General features: G+C 39.4%; 1 protein-coding gene across 2 annotated transcripts in view; it reads right to left on the bottom strand.

Annotated features, from left to right (window-relative positions):
- sema3b (sema domain, immunoglobulin domain (Ig), short basic domain, secreted, (semaphorin) 3B) overlaps positions 1 to 21,906 on the bottom strand; it is a 34,746-nt gene extending 12,840 nt beyond the window's left edge. The window contains exons 1-7 of one of the 2 annotated variants that reach the window (XM_088011300.1): positions 20,850 to 21,906; positions 12,103 to 12,619; positions 9,961 to 10,118; positions 8,861 to 8,923; positions 1,787 to 1,906; positions 1,566 to 1,659; positions 99 to 218 (exon numbers count right to left, since the gene is read on the bottom strand). In XM_088011300.1, the coding sequence (XP_087867426.1) occupies positions 99 to 218; positions 1,566 to 1,659; positions 1,787 to 1,906; positions 8,861 to 8,923; positions 9,961 to 10,118; positions 12,103 to 12,283 (736 nt within the window). In that variant the 5' untranslated portion in view covers positions 12,284 to 12,619; positions 20,850 to 21,906. Of the gene's footprint in view, positions 1 to 98; positions 219 to 1,565; positions 1,660 to 1,786; positions 1,907 to 8,860; positions 8,924 to 9,960; positions 10,119 to 12,102; positions 13,003 to 20,849 lie in introns of those variants that run through there. The other variant, XM_088011301.1, reaches the window with a different exon arrangement.
- Positions 21,907 to 22,611: the final 705 nt, after the last annotated feature.

Genomic DNA, 22,611 nt, shown 5'->3' with positions numbered 1-22,611 from the left:
CGGAATTAAAGGCAATTAACACAGCCTCAGTCGTCACACCACGTTGTCCCATGAGGGCGCTTGATGCTTATTTACAAGATAAACAAAAGCACACGCACCATTGAGCCAACGTGAGTCGTGCTGTTCGGTGCGAATCGAGGGACGTTTGCCCAGACTTCTGAAGATGGTGAAGTCTCGTCCCATTAAGTCTGTGGCTACACCTGCATAAAGCTCATCACCTGGGAAACACAAATACTGCTTAGTCTATGCCAGATTCAGAACATGCATGATTTTTTTTCTTACAGTTGGTCACATTGCAGCCATGAACTTCAACATGTTTTCAACACGTGACAGAGCAACACGAAGTAATTTGTAGTAGGACACACATGGTTTTCAATAAAAAAACAAGTAAATAAAACTGGAGAGCATGACACAGTCTGTCTCTGAGTCAACACTTTCTAGAACCACCGTTTGCTGCAATTACTATATGATGTCTTTAGGGAGTATGTTGTTTTGTACAAAATGAAACCAGATGTTTTTCTTAAAAAAAAAATAAAGGGTTCAGTCAAAGTGAAAGAAGAGTGACTGTAGCCCTCAATAAACCTGCCCACTAAACTTTGATCATTATGACAATAACAGGTTTTCTTCCGACTTGACGAGTATTTGGCTCCATCCATCTTTCCATCAACTCTTTCCAGCTTTCCATGATGAAGAAACGCCTACACCCAGCATAATGACACCACATTGTTTAACCAAGGAGGATGGAGTTGTCAGGCTGATGTGCAGTGTTAGCCTCCCACCTCACATACGTTCATGTAGGCTGAAAAGCAAACATTTTCTCTCATCTGACCAAAGCACCTTCTACCACATGTCTGCTTTGTCCTCTACGACTGTCAACGGGACTTAAAGTGTTTTTTTCCACAGTGGTTTTCCTCGTGCTGCTCTTGCATGCAGACCAGACTTGGGCAATGGAGAACTAATGACTGTGCTGTCAGCAGATTGCTTGATTTATGCTCTCCTCACGTGGCCTGTCAGCTTTAGGTAGCCACATTGTGATAGGCAGTCTTTCCATGTTCAGATTACTGACTGAACAGTGCTGTGTGAGACCCACAAAGCTTGGATATCAGTCTGTAATCTAACCTTGCTCTAACTTTTAAATATTCTCCCTGACCTGCCTGGTATAATCCCTAGTATTCGTCCAGCTGTTTCTTAGCTAATGTTATCTATCAAACCACTAAGATAGATAACATCTATCTTAGTGGTTTGGGAAACTTACCTGTCTGCCAAACAGGTAAGTTTGGCAGAAGCCAAACTTACCTGTTTGGCTTCTGCAGGTTGCAATGAATTAAGCTAAAAGGTAATAGGGTCTACATGATTTTGTGTTGGTCTAGCACAAAACATTTTATTTCAATAAAATAGAGTTTGAGGCTGAAATTGACACAAATTGAATAAGCTCAATGTTTATGAGTGTATTTGTAAGGCTTTTCAATCACAGCCCAAAATATGAAAACCGTAGGTAGACCTAACCCATACTAAAACAATCAAGCGAATAATCAGATGAGATAACGTCATATGGGTTCAGTTACCGATTAGCACAGTTGCAGCGTTATGCCGAGGATCGTATGGACTCTTCCCTTTCCCGTCCTCAACCTTAGAGGGGTCGATCCTAAACACATGGTCCTGCCAGGGAACCAGAGCACAAAGAAAATGATTGTTACACTACAGCAAGCAAGCTCACCTGTGAAGTGCCGGATTCAAACTGTAACGAAGTGTATTTGTGTTGGTTCGCATTTTGTTTATTCCTCACCTCCATCCTGTGTCCCACCTCCACAAAGGCACAGGTTGGGTGGAAAGCCCCGGTTCCACAGGCGTACAGGTGGGTTCGGTTGTAGTGGTGCACAATCTTCACGTAGTTCACACAGTCAGACTGAAACACACAAAGATTGTTCTGGAATTAATTTTGCTAGGAGCTTAAATAGTGATTTTTCTTTTTTGTGCCATCGGGTTTAATAATACTTCTCCTAAGCATCATGAACTACATACATGACCACAGATTTCAGGTTTTTACAGGAAGCTGTACCAGGCGAAGGTTGGACATTGTGTCCTTCAGCTTATTGATTCACATTCCTCACATAGCTCCTCAACCTCTGTGCCTGTGACAACACGGCCAAGTTCTTAGATCAAACTCCAGCACACTGTTGTGACGCTCTTTGTGTCCTGGCTGAACACACACATGCCTGCAGAATGTTTTTATAAGAGTGTCTACAGCTATTCGTGCCCAAATCCGAATCCAAATGAATTAAAGTTGACAAGTTTACCTCAGATCTTTAGGCTTTCAAATGAAGTATTTAGTTGATAAAGTACAAGAATGAACTAAACTGAAAGGCAACTTATGGTAAACATCATTACCATAATCTTTTGCAACACCCGATACCTTCAAAACCACTTCTTGTCATCTTTGTCATCTATTCCCCTGCACATACGTTGCTTTCAGCATCTTGGCCTCTTTCTGATCCTTCTGTGTCCTATCGGATAGCGTGTCATTGACCCCGAAGCACATCTGTCCATCTCAGAGTCACGTTACAGTTAGTATGTTCTCAAGGGACAGCTCATGAATGACTTATGGTACGCTAAGAGACTACAAGATACATTAACTGTGCAACCTAAGAGCAGTGAGTTCTGAGGGAGCTGGCCCTTAAATAACGAGAATGTGGACATAATAATGAGCATAACCATTATGATCATTAATGGCATTTTTCTCTAGGGGTATAGCATCATATGCTGATTTGATTTGTCTGTGGAAAAAAAAAATCGCTGCGCTGTATGCCTTAGCAGCAATAATGAGCCGGAAATACAAAGTGTCCACTGATGCAGTGACACTCAAAGCACTGGCAGCAAATTATGCAGGTCATTAGTAAACATACAATATCAACAAGAATGGACACTAAGAGAGGAAGGGTGGAAGTTGGAATAAGATGTTGAGGTTTCTGGGAAATTTGCATTTGAAACTAATCAGATGTTTTCTTTTTTTTTTATTAGTGTCCAGTCCACAGCACTTGTTGGCTGGAGTAATGAAACCACCTTGGTTTAACTTCAGATTTAGACTTTTGTATTTTTGCACAATAGTCTGGAATGAGATCAAACTCTCAAGGTTCAAAATACAGTAATAAACAGGTCTGTGATTGACAGTGATGCATGAACATATTTTCAGATTTCCCTTAATTTGTCTGATTAAAAACCATGAATTTCTATTTTATGGGATTTTCTCTGGAAGACCACAAGTGACCTCAATTGGAGAGTGAAAAAATGAAACAGTTTATATTTTATGTTTACTTATAAAAAATGAGAAAGTGTCCATTTCTAATCATTCACCCTTTCATCTGATCCTCCAAAAAAAATAAATAAATAAAATAACTGCAGAAATATAATTTCTGTATAAATCCAGCTGTTCTCTACTCTGTATCGTATCCCGTTAATTTGAACTTGCTACATACAGATTACTAAAATTAAATATATCCAAAAGGACTGTTTTAACAAACAGATATTCAAATGTAAGTGTCTAAAGTTTGACTCAACCTTTTCAGTAGATGGAAGATGCTTGACATCCTCAACATAAATATCAACCCTCGGTGTGTGTAGATGGGTTTTTATTTGCATGTCCGTGTCATCACATTGTGAGACAGCCTGGATGGCTGCAGTTCATTGATGTGACGGGAGAAAAAGACACAGGACAGCATTTAAAAGATGCCTAAGAGACACACAGGACAGACACCATGACTTATGCCAGCAATCACATCTTCTCAAAGGGGGGGTTTGAGGATCGGTCTGTGGATGTGCTGCTGGGGGATGTTTAAGGGTTCAGCGACCCTACGACCTTTCACTGACTCATTAGTTGAAACAGTGAGCAAAGAAAGCAGCCTGTGACCTCAACACGGCCTCACTTGACGTCTCACCTTCGCCTCTTTCAAAGCTGTATTGTCCCATTGAGGATGTCTGTTTTCCCCTCTAACCTTCTGTCTTTTCTGGAAATCATTAACCTTAAAGATCAATTAGTTTTCTGTACGCCCATCTGTCTGTTTTGATAAATAATTGCAGCAATATAATTTCATCAATGCCCCAGCAATACTTTTATAAGTTTTATAAATATTTATTTTATTGTATTCATTCTTTTCTTTATGAACATCAGCTCCCTCTATGCTCTCTTTGACATTTCACATTCCCCACATGTGTAAAACTCATGTTTTGGTTATCGCAATATATCTTTAGTTGCAATGGAATTAGAGCTCATCTTTCACTTCCCTTTTAAACCGCAACTTTATGCAAACCATGAACCTTTAATAAAGTTAATTGCTGGGTTTTGAGTTTGCACTTGACTGGGTTGGTGGTGCACCACCATTAGATGCACAACACCGCACAGTGTAATAGCCCTGGGACGCCTTTGACCACCTCTACTGATCAGGATGATGCAGATGAACTGGCCAGTGTGACATTTTCCTCCAGGGGTAGGTGGATTTTTCTGGACTTTGGCTTCATACAGACTGTAAAGTAAATGGATTTCCTTCTAAAACTGTTGTTTCTTATTGATTCAGCATTATTTCTGCAATAATAATTTGCAATGGACACACAAGTTTATACTTACAAAATTTTGGCAAAGACATTGGTGGCTTTCAGGAGCAGCATGGTTTCATGTTTACATATTTAATGAGTCGCCTCACGCAAAATTTAAGGGTTCAAGGTTCCTTGTTCAGTTCAGTTTCTCCTACAGACTTAATAATATGTATGTTGGTGTTATGTCTGTGCATTCCAACGTGACCAGTAGTATTTTTCCAACTTAGTGAACCATCAAGGATGTATTAATGGCACAACGATTCTTAGTCACTGAGTAGAAATGAGAATGGAGCCTCTGTTGTAATTAGTCCAGGAAAAAAGTCCATTGTAGGTTTAGAATCCTATAAAGCTATCATTTGTGCCATTGCTAAGCCTCATATTCATTTTAACAGCTACTTTTAACTTCCTGGCAATGCCACTGCTTATTCCAGCAGTAGCACCAACTCTGATGAACACCTTGGTAGTCAGCTGCTCTACTGTGAAGCTTTGGTTCTGAGCTGTCACAACTGTCTTCACTCTGTCTGCAACCTTAAACCCTCACAGCTCTGAAAAATGTTTAACAATAACCGATATTTATTAGATTAATCCCGTGTCACAAGCCCCAAAAATCTCTTGCACGCCCAACGGAAGCAGTGCCTTGTTTCTTTCCCAATGAAAATATTCTAGGATATTCTAACTGTAAAACCATAAAGTATAACTCTGGGAAAATTCAGTTAATTCAAAAATGATTACCACACTTTCCACCCCAAAGTTCAAAGTAGTAGGTTGATGCAGTAGGTGTTTAAAAATGGCCTGAGAAAAACTGCCCTGGTTCCGAGGTTTCCTGAACGCAGAATGCAGTGGCAATCGCTTTCTCCTGTGGATTTAAATCCAGCTTCAGTGACACTCAGAGCCCTGAGTCAGACCAAGTGTCTCGGTGAAGTGTCAACTGTTTACAGCTGCTGTCTAACTGTGTTTATGTGAACACGTCTCTGTTTGTTTGGATGCTTTCCTGTGTATGCCTGTCTGTTAGAGTGACGAACCGTGGTGGTGCGGGAAATTGTTTCACTCAATTTACTGCCTTTTATAGTAAAGGCCACACTAGGTTATTGCCCAAAACGCAATATTAAAACAAGCTTCCCACCCTAAAAACATGAAAGAGTTTGATAATGTCGGGGGGGAAAAAGGAAAATATTGACGTATTCAGGTTAAAACAGTTAAGTTGAAAACTTGTGCAAGGAGAACAGAGGACGAAGACAAAGAGAAGGAAAAAGTGTGTGAGGCAGAGATGATCCATAGAGATGGATGGAAAAACAGACTTCTCTGTAATTTGGGTCAAAAGTGTAAGGTCAGGGCTGATCCTGTGTGGGTGAGTTTCCACTTAGAAACCAGAAAAAAAGGAGGAGGAAATGAGGAAGAAAAGGTCTACACAAGTAAAAAGTCAATCAATCAATAGAACTAATCGCACAAAAAAGAGATTTAACACTCTCAAGTTTTTAAAACTTTCTCACTCTTTTGCTTAACCTATTTACTTTTTTTCCTGAAACAATTTTAATCCTTTTTTCACCACTTATCACCGCCCTCATTACTTTCTCTTTCAGACACACAAACACGCTGAAACCTGAACATACACAGTCCATCTTCTGGTCATTTGAAACTGGAGCCTGGATTTTCGTATGAATGGAGCTCGTTGTCTGTCTGCTACAGCTGTGCAATCACACTGATGACGGGTTTGCTTTACACACACACACACACACCCACACACGCACACACACACACACACAAAGAAACACACACACGTTCTGGATACTTTATACACACCATATGGAAATAAATGTAAACAGAGCTTTATAACACACAGAGGGAAATCAATGAAATATATATGGAGACAGTTTTGTGGCACTTCTCCACATTCTGATTAGACAGTAAAATATAAAACGTATTAATTGAATAAAAGATGCACAAAAAATGTTGCAAAGGACTTAAAACTCAAAAAGATGTATGGCCTTGCATGCGATTCATTCCTGGGTGGCCTTTGGTAATCCTTAAATCAATTAGTGAAGTAGAACCAGATTTTACATGCATAACAAGCTGTGACACCAGATCAGGGTAAAAAAAAAATTCTGTTTAAATTTAAACTACTGACCAAATAAAAGATACTAAGTACATGACAAATCAAATGTACTGAATCTTGAAAATAATTATAGTTAGTGATCTGGTATTTTGTATTTTTATCTTTTTATTATCTTTTTATTATCTTTTATGTTCTTTGATAATCATTATTCTTTTTATTATCTTTTTATTCTTTGTTTGATAAAACTTATTCTGCTCAGATTATTGTGCAAATTGATCATGCTGTAAACTCATACGGATCACGTGAACAGGGCGTGCTTGGCTCTGGTTGACTTGGGTTGGGCTCTGATTGGTCTGCTGGTTCACGCTCTCAGCCCATGATTGGCTCATGGTCAGAGAGCGGCTACCTCTGATTGGATGGCTCGCCTGCAAGGATGGAAATGGCCATTCCCCTTTGCATGCAGGCATCCCTTTGTTTAAGAGATAAAATATGAAAAAGCCCGCGGTTTTGGTCAGAGTCTGCTGTGGATCGCGTTCGAATGCCCAGCTACGTTGATGCTGCTTTGTCTCTAGGCCGAAGGCTCTCCGGCCACATTTCACGAGGTAAGCGCTGGTAACCGAGCATCACGTGTTTAGTCAGAGTGTTTTGTACTGTATTCTGTGGGGAATAAATCGAGCATATTTGTTCTAGCAGTAACAGTGTTTGATGCATGTTATTTTGCTGTAATCTGTGGGGAAATAAATCGAGCACATTTAATTCTAGCAGAAACAGCGTTTGGTTTCGTTATTGCCGCCGATCTCCTTCGACCCTGATTTAAAATTTCATAAAACAGTTAGTTTCACATGCTTTGACTCAGTTCCTTCCATGCTGTTGGTCAAGGTCACATGTTTTAAACAGCTACAGGTTTTTTTTATGTTATTCAATCTAAACATGAACAACAAATAAAAATAATCTGTTCAGTTCCAAGCCAATAATCACAATTCCATAAACTCTGTTTTTTTTATGAATATTCTAGCACATTATAAAAATACTGCTTTAGGTAAATAAAGGTCTTGCTTTGCCTTCCAGTGAATTTCTGTAGTATGCATAATTTGATGCTGCCATATGGACTTCTATACAATGTCAGCTGCTCAAAACGTAGCTATAACAAAACAATAATATTACTTAATCTGAAGTCTGTTAGCACTGAGGAAGAATCACTCACATCGAGATGCTAAATGCATGAAGTAAGTCCAACTGCAGCCCAACCTATGTTAGGATTCATGAAGCTAATATTTACTTGACAACTCAGTGGTACTGAGAGACTGCCAAAAGTACAGAAGCTACACCAGATGATGATTATATTTTCTAGAAAAATAAAATAAGGATAGCTCATGGTCAAATATTGTACCTGTCCAAAGATATTTTTAATTTTACATAATTTATCCCAATATATATGTGATATACAAAACAGACAGAACAATATTAGTATATTTAATCAAATTCATGATTTTCCCTCATATTTAGGCTGATGTAATGGGTCCATAGACCATTATACCTAACAAAATAGGAAACAGTATAACTACAGCTTAACCGTAATCATAGTACAAGCTGCTATGCCACAGCTCCAAAGTAATTTGATCTCTATAAGGCATCTACACCTTCGGGTTCTTAGGTGTGGGGAGGAAACAAAACAAATGTTTCTGACTTTTCATCAGAGTGTAAATCTCAGTCACATGAGGTTTAAAATAACTAGCTATTGAGGAAGTGATCTCACCACATGGTAGGTCTAAAAGTAGGGGTGCTGCACCTATTATTGCATGTTATCAGTTTACATGCTGTGATCCTGTCTTGTGATGACTCCCATGACTCCAGTGGATTAAAAGGTAGTATTGTGTTGGTCCGGGTAGGAGTGGACACCTCCATAGACCTTATTTTCATGCTCTGTGTAAAGTGTGTGATGGCTGTGGGCTCATAAGAGGTCTGATGTTCCAAAGGTTCATAAACAAGAAGTTATAATGTTGTACTTTGTAATTGTGCTTTTTAGCTGGAAAAGAAAAAAAAATATGACGATAATTCTGACTTTTCCCCCGCAGTAACATTTTTACTGAACTAGTTCTTTACCAAGCTTGAGGTTTAGCTATTTTTATATTTTTCAGAGACACTTTGTAAAGGTTTTCCTTTGCCTGATTCTATGTGAGTCAGAAACTGAAAAACAAATAAGAAGGAAGCAGGACTTACAGTGATGTCCTTTCCAGCCCAGTTACACTCCTCTCTCCAGTCAACGGGAGCTGGCCAATAGATCTGAAAAATGGAAGAAAAGGTTAGAAATATATCAGCCAGTTAAAAGATTTGTAAAGACGGACTCCAGTTTTTAGACATTTTTTATTTTTTTTTAATAAAATGTCATCATTTTATCTCCCAACTCACTTCCTGTTTCTTCCCTCTGTCTAAGTCTGTCATTTCCGATTTCATCTCCTTTGATACCTTCTTCCCCTGCACACGTGACCACAAAGTGTAAAAGACATCAGCTACAGTGAACCTGCAATGCCTGGCCATAAATCAAACTCACCCACATGCCAAAGTCCATCAAAGCTTTCAAGTCTCACACGTCAAACATGTAATTTACTCCAAACAGCTGTGGACACATGTTGCCACTAGACTGTGTTTTGCTTATGTAGCACACATAACTATAGTTTTTGTCAGAAACACTGTACATTCTTATTGTAAAAGTACACTGGTAGTTCACTGAGTATTTTTAGGACTTTGGAAGTATAAGTCTCTAACTTAAAAAGCAGATTATGACTATTATGTATTGTTATGTCTGAAGTTTCTGTTAAAGAGTTGTTTTCTTTTCATGTTTGTTGAAAACATATTTTTTCTATCTTTCTTTTATCTTCTCAATCCAGAAAATAACTTTGTGTAACTCCCTGTCTCCTTTCTCACCTTCAAATCCTTTCCAAACATGTGTGTTGTGTTCTTGCTTGGAAGAGCAGACAAAAACTAATTCCTCCAGTAAACGCAGCCTGCAAAAAGGTCTCACTTCCCAAGAGGCCGTCTTTTGCTGCCAGAATTACACGTTAATCTACTTTGTGATAAGCATGAAGGACGATAATCCATCTCTTTTTGGTTCAAATAAAAGAATCTATTTCACAGCTTTTCTTTAAGTACACAAACACGTCTATCCATTGTCCACGATCGTGGAAGGCCTGCTGTCACTGGGCAGGAAGTGGAGTGGACGAGAGGTCGCCAGTACATCTCAGGGTGGTTAAATTGATGCCCAAGTTAGTAATTACAATCTATTCAAAGGGCTTCAATATTAAAACATATTTAAAACATACCTTGTGTTCTTGTTTGGCAATGTTGTCCAATGAGAGTGACAGCAAGAAGTTTTTGGCCCCTACGAACAGTCTGCCCCTCTCTTCGTCCAGCAGCATGGCGCTAAAACAGCAGGAGCGCTCCAGCTCAAATCGCCGCACGCCGTGGTACTGTTGCAATTCTAGAAAAAAAAAGTAATCAATTAAACATGGCAAGCAAAATTTAGGTGATTTATAGGCAGTGTATTTGTTAAATTATCATCTGCAGCATAAACATTTGGAAAATAAAGATCAGGTGACACATCTCTGTGGGAATAAAATGTTTCTGTACTAACTGTGTAGCTCCTTTTGGTATAAATAAAGGAATAATAAAGTGTATCTAAAACCTTTAAAGAACGGTGATAAGTATTGATCAAATGCTCTGTAGGAGAGTTAGCAGTAGGAAAATAAGGATAGCTCCAATATGTTGTGCATTACGAATTGATCTTGTTGTTAGAAATATTATATAGCTCTTTGTTATATTTACTAATATTTAACACTTTGCATGGAATAGCTTGACAGCAAACAAGCAATATCCCCTTGGGGATAAAGTGTATTTTTTCTATTCTGTTCTAAAATATAACTTGGAAAAATATCAAATATCAAAGCAATGTATTGGAAACTTAATGATTTCTTATTATTAAAGTCAGCTGGCTACAAGCCTGCAATATTCTGTGGTTGATTAAAATATTTTTTTTTGTTATCTACTTAAAATTTCAAGGCTGTGTGTCCCAAGGCAAGTGACTTATGACGAGGACGGACACAATCCTCCATCAGTAATGGTTTCAATGGAAAAAATGAGTGACTGCCGTTACAAAGTTGGCAAAAACAAATCTAGGGGGAACGGTGCCCAGGAAAATCTAGCTTGTCTTTGTAAATTTAAGTTACAACAGTCCACCCAGGCAAATGGAAACAAAAAAAAAAAAAACAAGCTTACTGGCCAGAGAAGTTAGAAAAATATCCTCCCCCATTGTCCTAACTTAAACAAGGAGTTTAAGAAAACAAGACCAAACCCTTATTAATTTACACATTTAAAAGGCTTTATTAGCTTGTTATTGCTCTGACTCTGATGCCATAAAAAGGCAGCCTGCATCACATCAGGGACTTTATTACTCAGACTTACTATCGTGCGGCTAAAACAACCTAGACTCCAATAAAAAACGTGCTGAATCAAAAAAAAGACAGATTTCAATCCAATAATAAGGGTGACATGTAGGTCAGAGATTGAAATGATGTTGACGAATAATTAAAAACTTAATAAGTTAGCATAATGAGTGGTGGCATCATCGTGTCTGAGTAATATTTTATGTTTTTGTTAGGAACAAAAGTCTCATGTGTGTAACTAAAATTGTTCCAATTCAGTCTCAGTTTGAAAGAAAATGTTAATCTTAGTTTTTCTCTAAACTCTAAGCTTACTACTAGCTTAAGTAATCTAGCTACTTAAGCTGTAAACTTACTTATAGCATAAGCTAGTTACTAAGCACACAAAACCAATGCTTTAAAGATAATGATGAGTTATATTTACATTTTTGTGTTGCTCTGAAATACAATCATGTTGTTGCTTGCTGATGCTTTAGCAGAAAAACTAAGAGTTTGTAACTTTGGCGACCATTTTAATTTGATGAACATTTTCTTTCAATCTGTGACTGAATTGGAACAATTTTAGTTACACACATGAGACTTTTGTTCTTAACAAAAACATAAAATATTACTCAGACACGATGATGCCACCACTCATTATGCTAACTTATTAAGCTTTTAATCATTCGTCATCATCATTTCCATCTCTGACCTACATGTCACCCTGAGTTGAAACTGAAGCCGGCACAAATTTCAGCTGGCTTGGCAGCTTCCAGTGAACCTCTTGTCCTTCAGACTGACTTCAGACTGTAATTGCCAGTTTGAAGCGATGGCACACATCCCTGGTTTTTGTGGTCACACTGGGCAGTTAGCTGCCTCCTCTAACATTAAAAAACTTGAAATGGATCAAACAATCATGCCACTGTATTTCCATGCTGTTGGCGTATGCATGCACGCGTATAGCATTCAGTTGTGTCCGGATGCTTGTTTTATATCGGTAGTGTAGGTTTAGGACAAACTGACCTTTGCAGAGAGACGTGTCCTTACCTTTGTATGAAAGTTTCATGCGTGGTGAGGAGGAGGAGGTGGGAGAGGAGGATGAGGAAGATGAGGAGGAGGATGAAGATGAAGCACGGGTTACTGAGCTGGAAGAAGAGTAAGCAGCAGCCATCCCGAGCACCAGCAGAGAGCTGCAGGTGACCATCATCATCATCATCATGGTCATCATTTTGGCGCCCTTTTCATAAATCGCTTTCTATCAAAAGCTAGTGTTTAGTGGCTTTGGCCGCTTTGAGTGCTGAGTATTTGTACTGAGAGATGATTTAGTTATCTGGTTCTCGTCCAGTTCTATTTCATCGTCACGCAAAGTGTTTCTCCTGATTTGAAAAAAAAACCCCAAAACAAAACAAACAAACAAAAAAAAGAGCTATCCTGGCTTGTAGTTGCCGTCAGACTTATTCCCAAGAGTCTTCTGGATATATCCTCTGGTCCTCTTACGAAGGACGACCCAGATCACCTCTCACATCCAAGACAGGACAAAATCATTCCGCCTGGACACAGGGACCTAAAAATAGAGACAGAGAGAGGGAGACGATTCAGAAAGGAGCACTTCTTGTGCCAGGGATGCCCGTGTGTACACACACACACACACACTGAGGTATATTTAGTCTGAATCAGATTGATGCTCATGCCAGGGTGTGTCAATGCCAACCTCTATTATGGCAGCCGCACTACAATCCCTTCAGTTTACAGCAAGAACCAGGAACAGAGTTTAAATCACGCACACACACACACACACACACACACACACACACACACACACACACACACACAAGCTGACCACAGCAATGAAGACAGCATGTGTGAGATAGAGATATGTAGCCCCTAACCTAATGCCAAGCCCGGCACAACCTCTCGCACTGCCAAGACAGAAAACCCACTCCCACTTTCTTTCTCCACTTTTGCAGACTGCATGAAACCATCCCATTGCTGGTAAGCCTGCAGCTGTGGATAAAGGTATCACTGCTATGTGAGAGCTGAGTTACTAAAAGCAGTACTCGAATATTCAGGTATTTATTTTGAATTATACATCGCAGCTTGACTTAACAGTTTATGAGAGTATTTTAGGATTTACAGAATTCAAAGTAAAAAAAAAAGTCTCAGGAGAAACAATGACTCGAGTTGGATATGTTTTTATTTCACTCTACACAGCTGGTTCAGTAACCAGGTCACCGGTTTGTAAACTAATCATCAGGAATGTATCTGTGTGGTATTGTACTGGAAACACACACACACACCTACACACACACACAAACCTTTCTTCTAGTACTTTGGACTCTGTTGCCGGGCTGCTGGAACAGTACAGCTATTCACTGGAACCAGCCTCCTTCCTTATGTTGCACCTCATAGTTAGCGTTGAGGTTTTTAATGTTTTTTTTTATTTTATTTTAATCTCTTGACAATTACTCCTCATCACTGCCTTTCATCTGTTACCTCCTTTAAGAACTAACATCTTCTGTGATGTAAGAATTAAAATAAAAGAAAAACATTTGCAATCTTAAACAACTTTGCACCAGTGCTCAAAACTGAATGTCGATTTTTAGCTACTAAAAAATAAAGAAGGTAGAGTAAAAGTCAAAAAATAAATTGAAAAATAAGTGAATTATGGTAATCCCAGACTTCCTAGACAAAAGGAAGCTAAATTTATTTATTTATTTATTTTTTCGGTTTTTACAGGAACCAAGAAATCAAAGGGCCAAAAAAAAAAAAAGTTCAGTTGCTCTTCATGTTTTTCTTCAAATTTCTTCGATTTCCATTGCACTGCCATCAAAATGCTGTGAAGAATTAAAACATAAAGACAACTTCCACTTGCACACAGACACAGAGCGCAGCCAAGACGGCTGGCTTTCAGTTTTATGAATAATAGAGCTATTGAAGCATTGAGACAGGAGAGCTCTCATAAGCTCATGGCTGCCAGTCCACAACACAACAGGACAGAGCTGAAAGGAGGCATAAACTCCCTCGTACCCTGCAGTAAATAAACACACACAAACTCGCATACATGTGATGATTGCACAAAAGCATACATTCAAGTACACACAGCGCCACTTTCGTGAACCCAGCCTTTATGAGGTTTGATGCACAGACGTACAGGCGCAGCGGAACAAAACATTAAAGTGATGAGAGCACATATAGACAACATCATTAGACACACACACAGCTCTGGGAGACTCGGCGGGACAATGGGACCAGTCGTTTGGCTTATACAAGCCGACAGGAGAGTAAGGATTTCACTGGAGCCTCTGTCACTCCCAGGAACTGTGACGTGAACTGCGCTTGAGCGCGAGTCACGGCGCTCCAGCTGACGAGGGCGGTGACGTCCATCTCCTTGAAAATACTGCGAGCATCTTTGCAGCTTAGTGCTCAACCTTGAGCCTGCAAAAAAAACACACACACACACACACACACACACACACACACACCCACACACACGCACACACACACACACACACACACACATAGCGTCTCTTTCTTTCTACTTCGCGTTTTAACACTTTATTGTGTTATTGTGTTACTCACACTTTAAAAGCATGATGTCTCTGAACTAACTTGTTTATTTGAACAACACACACCTCCCAATCAGCACTAAGTTCTTCAGACACCCACTCTTGAGCTTGAGTACTCCTTAAATCTCCTGCATGCTCCATAAAGCATCTCAATAAAAAAAAAGAAGAAGAAGAAGAAAAAAGCCACCAGGCTCACCGACAGTTGCATTCAGTTCGGCTTCAATGGACATGGAGCGGCAGCATGCCAAGAGGGAATGGATTAAAAATAAAGACAGACATAGATTCAGAGGGGGGAGACGAGGGGCCAAGCTGTCCTGTCAAAACCAAGCCTAAATAAGACGGGCAGACAAAGCAGGCCGCCTCCAGGGTGAGACGCGCCTTTGCAGAGAGAGGTTAGAGTGCGACACCATAGCACCAAAAGCAACAATGAGTGAATGAATATTAGCAACTTAACTTCTAGCCTTTCACTTTCACAGGGTGGAACAAAGAATGAATGTTTGACACCCTCAAATTAATCCAAATGGTGGGTTTATGCTAATCACCAATACATGATCCTAATAACATTATATTGTCAGATAAGGAAGATTTTGCTCCTAATTTATAAATGTAGAAATCCTGTTTTACAGCGACAGCAACCGCCGTGATGTCATCTGTACGACTCTACTCTGATGTGATCCAGTGACCATGTTATGCTCATATGTTAACATTAAATGCTGTTAAAGAAAGAAAGTACAGCATATGGAGCTGGTTGACTTGAACCAGCTCCATATGCTGGTTCAAGTCAAGAACCCAACTTGGTTTTGTTAACTGAATCCAAGAATGGATGGGTCTATGTTTGACCCAGGATTTAATTAGCAAATTATTCCAACTAATATGGACTTGTTGACCAAGTTGTTTGAGTAAAGTAGCATAAGGAAACAAGAAGGAATTGAGGCACAGCACATATCAACTCAGATGTAGGAGAAGAAATAAAAATAAACAGGTTATAATCACAAGACGAAGGCCGTAATGGGAGGGTGCCATCTGATATCTGGGAAAGAACTAAAGGAAATGATAAGAGCTGTGAAAAAGGGTGAAAGCAGAACTACATAAATATATAACAAAACAAAGCAGAGTTGTTAGAAATCTGATTTACAAGCACAAAGCAGAACTGAGAAGGCAGAGAAAGAAAAAACAGCATGTGAGACTGGAGGGAAGTTCTGAAAGGACAAGACGCAGGGATTGGAGCACTTGAAGCCTGCAGCATGCCTGCATGCATACAGTCCCATGAAAAGAATGAAAACGTATAGAGGGATAGAGAAGGAAAAAAAAAAGAGAATATGTGATGGAAAGAAAGGAGACAATTGTTTTGCCTGCAGAGAGAAAAGAGTTTCCCTGGCCAGCAACCAACAAGGCTAAGCCTCCCTGGGACCAAGAAATGAAAGGCAGGAGAGATGGGTGGAAGAGAAGGAGGAATGAGAAGGAGCGAGTGAGGCGGAAGGAGGGGTCTACACTTTAAAGAGCAAAATGCCAAGCAGCAGGTATCTGGTGACTTTTGGCTGACTTTGATTGGCAGGAGACGTTGAGGACAGGAGGAGGGTTAGAGTGGTCAGCTTTAATGGGATTCTACGTCTCCGCACCATGTCGGCATATAATCGCATGTATTGCTCTGCGGAAAAGAAGGAAAATCTTAAGAAGGGATAAGAGTTGAACTCAAAGAGCGGCTGAAAGGGAGGCACATAAACACAGACAGAAAAAAACTCAATCTGAAGAGTTAACTGCTGCACAAATGGGAACTACAGAGTTTCTACAAAGAAACTGCTTGTTGGGTGAAAAGGAAAGCACAGATTTCGCACCCATACATTTTATTTTTCTGTTAATTTACTTTACAGAATCTTATTAAACATGCTTACTCATTCATGAATTTATTTAGGGAGGTCTAATTAAATGGGTTTGTATGCTTTTACGCTGAGCTTTATCCCACATAACTCTGACGCTGTGTGTGCCAGCAGCCTGCAGCCCAACCCACAGCTCAGCTACATGCATGAATTATCACAACAGAATGTAACAAATAGCAAAATGCTTTCCTTTTTTTCCAGTAGTCTGCAAAATATATACCTGAGCCTCTATTTTTTTTCCATTGTCTGGTGTCTGTCTCCTGGACTCAATGGGGAGATGTGTGTGTTTGTTTTTATTATTCATTTCATATGAATTTAGAATATTTTTATTCACGTATATATCGACATTCTCTTCTGTTAAAAGTGTAATGTTTTTATTTTTTTCAACCTACAATTAGGTGAAAAGGTCATTTTATTTTAACTTGTGGTTAGTGCTAACTTTGCACACAAACATAAACTCAATTTTTCTGCAAGCACTTTATTTAGGAGGAGCAAATGCCAAAATGCCTCTTAAGATTGTAAAGTTACTTACTCCTGTACTTTAACTGTGCAGTGAAACGGGTTGAAATGAAGCCTCAAGATGTAAAAGAAGAAAAACAATAGGCCGTGTGATTAATAGTTTTGTTTTCATCTGCTGTTTTATCCGTTTGGACAATTTATCATAGACAACAAGCTATGGTTCAAAAATAATATGAACATCCAAGAGACTCACCTTTTCCTGACTTCCAACTCTAGTAGCTGAAAGTCAGAAAAAGGTCCCACTCTCATTCGTACACACTAACTCATGAGGCATGTAAAAAGCTGGATGCGACTTGTGCAACACTCCAGGTTGGTCTGTCAAACAAAAACCAACGCTGGAAAAGCACCATTAGGAGCAATTGTTGTGTTTTGATTCAGACGAGATATTCAGCCTTGGAAAGGCAGGTGCTGTTGGAGAAGCATGGCAGAACCTGGACATGCTGCAGATTTCTGCAAACAAACCCGAGGCAGGAGCCAAAGCATGGAGCAGGTACTGGGGCAGCATTTAGTCTTACTCAGATTTACAGGTAGGTGAGGAGTGCTTCATTTCTCCTCTGCACATTCAAAAAAAAAAATGAAGCGCACAGACCACCAGTGGCGTGAAAAATGTTTAGTTAAGTGATGATTCACTAAAGACATTAAACTAAAAAGTAGTAGATAAGCTGACAAAAAAATGGACTGATTTACACCAGCGCTTAAAAGTGCAAATCACGAGAAAATTAATTTGCACTCATCCTCTGTTTCTGCTTCATAAGCATGAAAGTACAGTGACTTGTTGCAGCAGAGCCCTTTAGTTCACACAGTCTCATCTAAATACGATCTCAAACACGCCAAAGTGCAGCAATCAAAGTGAAGCAGTTTCACAACAGAAGTTAAACAGTGTTCATGGGATTTTATGCTGAAACAAGGTGAACCAGTAAATGAAAGGCGATTATAGGCAAATAAACTGAGTGCTCAGAAAGAAACCCTGTAAAATGAAGAAGCAGCGAGACCGCAGCACTCTGCTGGCTGCTGGTACTGAGCCATCTGGCCCTGCAACATGAAGGGGAAGTTTCCCAGCCGGCAAACCTGTGGCTAATCTTTGTTTGATTTGGATTAATTATCCCAAGTATCGGAGGCTTAAATCGGAAAAAGAAATGTTGCAATTGGAGTGGGTTCAATTTACAGTGAGGATTAGAGTTGGGGTCGCTTTCTGCTAAATGTGTCTCATGACTGTTTCCACTGGTCAGGTCAGTCAGGATGGACTGGATCAATTTTACTTTTGATAAAAGTAATAACAGGGAGATGCACAGATCAGGCTTTTATGTAGCTAATATCAGTATTTGAGTTTCCTTCAGATCTGCCCATCGTGATTTTGACAAATAATTTTTTTTTATTTTATAAGAAAATTAATGGATGAATGAGAAAAAAAGGTTCTGAAGCAGTTTCTATTGATGCATCAGAACATATTGTCCTTAATTATCAGGTGATCTTTTGCAACAAAACTTGCATCAAAGTACAGTTTCTGTATTTGATCAGAGCCAAGAAACATATGACTTTTAGAAATGACCTCGCTGTTGGGGTTCAGTAAAGTACGGCAATTAAATAACAATAAAGGTGCAATTAGAGCAAATGAAGTTTGCTGGTCACCGTGAGCACACAGCTTGGCTCTGTCAGAAACAGAAGCTGCTGTGAATTAAGACCTTGCAGAGCCGCCTCTGGTCTTCTGACTGGATCTGCTCCAAAGAGCTCTCAGAGGAAAGACAACTCAATGCTGTGAGCGAAACAAGATCTCAGCTTTCACTGTATCCCACAAGCAATCAACAAAACATGAAAGATACTTTGATATGCAATGGTCTGGGAATAGTATTGTTGCACACTTTGAGTTTCTAAAAACAGCTGGCTGAGTAAAGATTTAACAGCTGTTAAGTCTTCTTCAGATGGCCCAGTCTATGCAGCTAAAGCAACAACATTTTACATTAGCAACTAGGGATGTTGTGGAATTAAATTATCACAATAGTTTTGTCAAAGTGACTACTGCTTTCAGTATGAGCTTCTCTGGCAGATGCTCCAGCTATTTGTACGAGCTACAAATGTAAAGGAGCATGCTTTAAGTTTGACATCCTGAATCTTATTTTTAGACTTTTTAGACTCTTATTTTAACTCGTTTTACTCTTAAGTATAACAGAAACTAATTCTTGAGACATAACCAAAGATAACTGAGCGTAGCACATCTAGCTAACTGTTGGTCATCGTGCGGTGCTAAACTTAAGGGTTATTTCACAGTCTGAACGTCACTTTTCCTTTCTAAAACCTGAACTATTAGGACTGATCAAACTTGGATAATACAATATTGAACAGAGATCTTTAAAAAGAAGATTTTTTTAAACTGTTATTCCATTTTTAAAAACATAAAAAGGGATCACTTTTAGCAGAAGGGCTTTACAAAAAGTAGAAAAGCATAAAAAAGCTCAATGCATAAGCTAAATTGTCATACTGCTTTAAAAAAAAAAACAGTTTGTGATCTCTGAACGATCCCGTGCACGAAAATGTGGACTTTTAGATTCTCCATAAATAATCCTCGAATATCCTCTCTGCTCATTCTTGTGAGTCAGTATCATGTATGACCTTTTACCCAAAGGCGGTATTAGACCTAGACATTCAGGCTGCAGCCCTGATTTTTAGTGAATAGTCCCTTATTCCATCCATTCATTGTTTGTACTAGCAAACCCATGCAGGGCGGGAGGGAGTCTCTTATTCCACTTGGGATCAAATTCATCAACATAAATCTAATAAAATCATTTACTAATCCTGTAATATATGACTGCATTATCTGTATGTTTACATAAAACCTGAGCAGATTTGTTTGCCTGTTCTCTGTATCTCATACAATCAGTGTCACAAAACCTAGCAGCATGTCTTGTACATGCTGCACACATGTGTTGTGCACCTTATTGAGCATGTGGTTTCCACCAGTTATAACTACAACTTCTTTGTTCATGCATTAAATGAGACATACGTCGTGTATTTGACAGTTTCTGAATGTATGTGCTAAATGCTGAATGCACTGTTAAAAACTTGTGAAGAATTTTAAAAATGGTTAAAGTGATAAATGATGTTAAGCTGTGCCACCAGTTTTTTTTGTAATGCATACAAAATGTCACTTTTTGTTGTTAAAACTACACAACAGTGGACGCCTAAAGAATCCATTCTGATAAGACAAGTCATGTGTCAGCTACATTTATTAAAAAAATCTCTGTCAAAAATGTCATGTATCAAGTTTTAAAGTATTACAATATCTGCATCTTAGCCAGAGAAGTACGGCCATGTCTGATGAGGGACAAAATGTTGCATCCAGCTGCAGAAACAGCAGACCTAGACTGCTTCTTCTACAAGAATCAGGTTGATTTGATGCAACTTGGCACATTAAGCTGATCTGAGACGTTTCTGTTATCACTCACAAAGAGAAACACAGAAGGTTTACTGCTAAAGCAGATAAATAAAAATAGGAAAATTTAATCTTTTTTATCCTTAAAGGTAGTTAAAGGTAGTTTCTTTGAGTGTGTTTTACTCTCGATGCTATAAAACACAGTAAAAAGATTGTGGTCATTTTTTTTTATTTCACGTTGGAAAAAAGCAGCCCATGCAGACCATAACTCATACAACATGTCTGCTACTGTTTTCATTTTAAATGACAGAAAAATGACTTTGCTGTCTAGGTAAATTAAAGTACTTTCGGGCTGAGCTAAGCCCCAGGATCCTCACAATGCCTCCAGTAACACTCCTATTATTAAGCTAATGTCATTCTTATACAAAAACATTCAAGCTGTTTCTGCAAGCAATTAAAACTCACCTTCCCATCCAGTTCCAAGAGATCAAAATCTGCAAAGGTTCAGAATTGTCCTGGTCAGGATCAGCATCCACCTGAGCCCTTCATGCCTCTCGTTGCACTTATTGCTTCCATTGTGTGAGAAACTTTTTCTGTGTCGTAGGTACTGTCAAAGTTATTGCTCAGGCTCACCTTTGCACTCTTGCTGGGCTCTTAATTTCCATTAAAGGTTTAACATATCTCAAGTCAAAGTAGGGAATGAGGATGAAATAGCAATTATCTAAATTGCAACAGAACTCAGAAAGCGGGAAAATACATAAAACAAAATTTAACGATCCTGGAAGAACCTCTGGAAAAATTAATATTGGTAGTTCCAGTGAAGATGGGACAAAGAGTGAGCAGCTCTGCAGTCCTGGCTTGGTGAAAAATAAAAGTCCAGTTAGTCTTTAAAAGAAAAAAAGTCCTACAAGCAGCTGTAAGTTGAAAAGCGACGCGGAGATCTGAGTATTCCCCCGGCTGCAGTCAGCTACACTGATGAACGACTGCACTTCAGCTCCTCTTTAAAAAAAAAACAAAACACACACACACAGCGCTGTGCACACACATAAAACTCCTCTTAACGCACACACACATAGACAGGGAGTTTTCACAGGAGCTGAGTGGTGCAGAAACGCTCAGAGGGAGAACAGGCTGAAAGAATGAACCTAATTCAAAAGGGGAGAGAACGGTAGGGAGAGATAGATGGAGGGAGGGGTTGAAAAGAGGAGAAAAAAGGTGGGAGGTGAGAGGAGGGGCGTGGAAAGGGCCAGAGACATGGGGTGTGCTGTTCTTCTCTGCGAGTATGAATGCTACTGTATATTTATGTAGCTACCTGGGTGAAACCGTTTCCCCTTCTGCCCTTGATTGTGACGAGAGGCTTTAACAAACCGCTGAAGGCAGAAAACCTCAACTAAGAAACTCCCTTCATAAAGCGCTCACTGTTAAACACGGCATGACTTTTCTCCCAAAAAGCACCGGAAAATCTAAAACGTTCTCCCAGCATAACCTCATCATACTTTCCACGTGGCTTCCCATTGTTTTTGGTTTTATTGCTGCTTTTTAAATCAAGACGTCTGCAGTGGCTTAGCGGTATGAAACTTCAGACTCTGCTAGAGGAATGAAGAGGGAAAAAAAATGCGATTCTGAGAATTTGGATGAAATCAATATCGCATTCAGACAGAAATCTGACCATTTTTTCTTTCTAAAAGAGTCGCCAAGAACATCAACACGTCTCAGACTGATTCTGTTTGACACACATTTCTCAAACAAAGGTTTTTAGCTAGGATCACCTCACACAGTGCGACATGCGATGAAACAAGCAAGTTGTTGCACGGCTCTCATCTGTCAAGGCTTAAAAACTTGGCTGTAATCGCCGGAAGATGTGACTTGACGCTTACTCTGACCGACACAAGATTTCCCTCTGAAGACTTTGGGTGTTGGTGTATGAGGACAGCAGAACCATTTAGATTAAAATCTGTGTAAACATGTAGAGATAAAAACAAAAAAAAAAAGCTTTCCAGACAAGTATAAGAACAGTTTAGGTTGACACCACAATGCCTCACACTCTGATCCACGCCCAGTTGCGAGGGTAATTGGCGAACGTTTGTGGCACATGGGGGTTTACATCATCTTGTGGTCATATCAGGGCTCAGATGTGGGTCTGTCTTTTGTCGTGGTTCGATTCTGAAAGGTTTTTGGCAGAAAAAAAATCATGAGAGCTCAAGAATGCCTCTTAGGGAATTAAATA

The sequence above is a fragment of the Poecilia mexicana genome, unplaced genomic scaffold (genome assembly GCF_051168715.1).
Source record: "Poecilia mexicana isolate PSO_F unplaced genomic scaffold, ASM5116871v1 scaffold_12, whole genome shotgun sequence".
NCBI lineage: Eukaryota > Metazoa > Chordata > Actinopteri > Cyprinodontiformes > Poeciliidae > Poecilia > Poecilia mexicana.
This window is presented reverse-complemented; position numbering and strand designations above follow the sequence as displayed.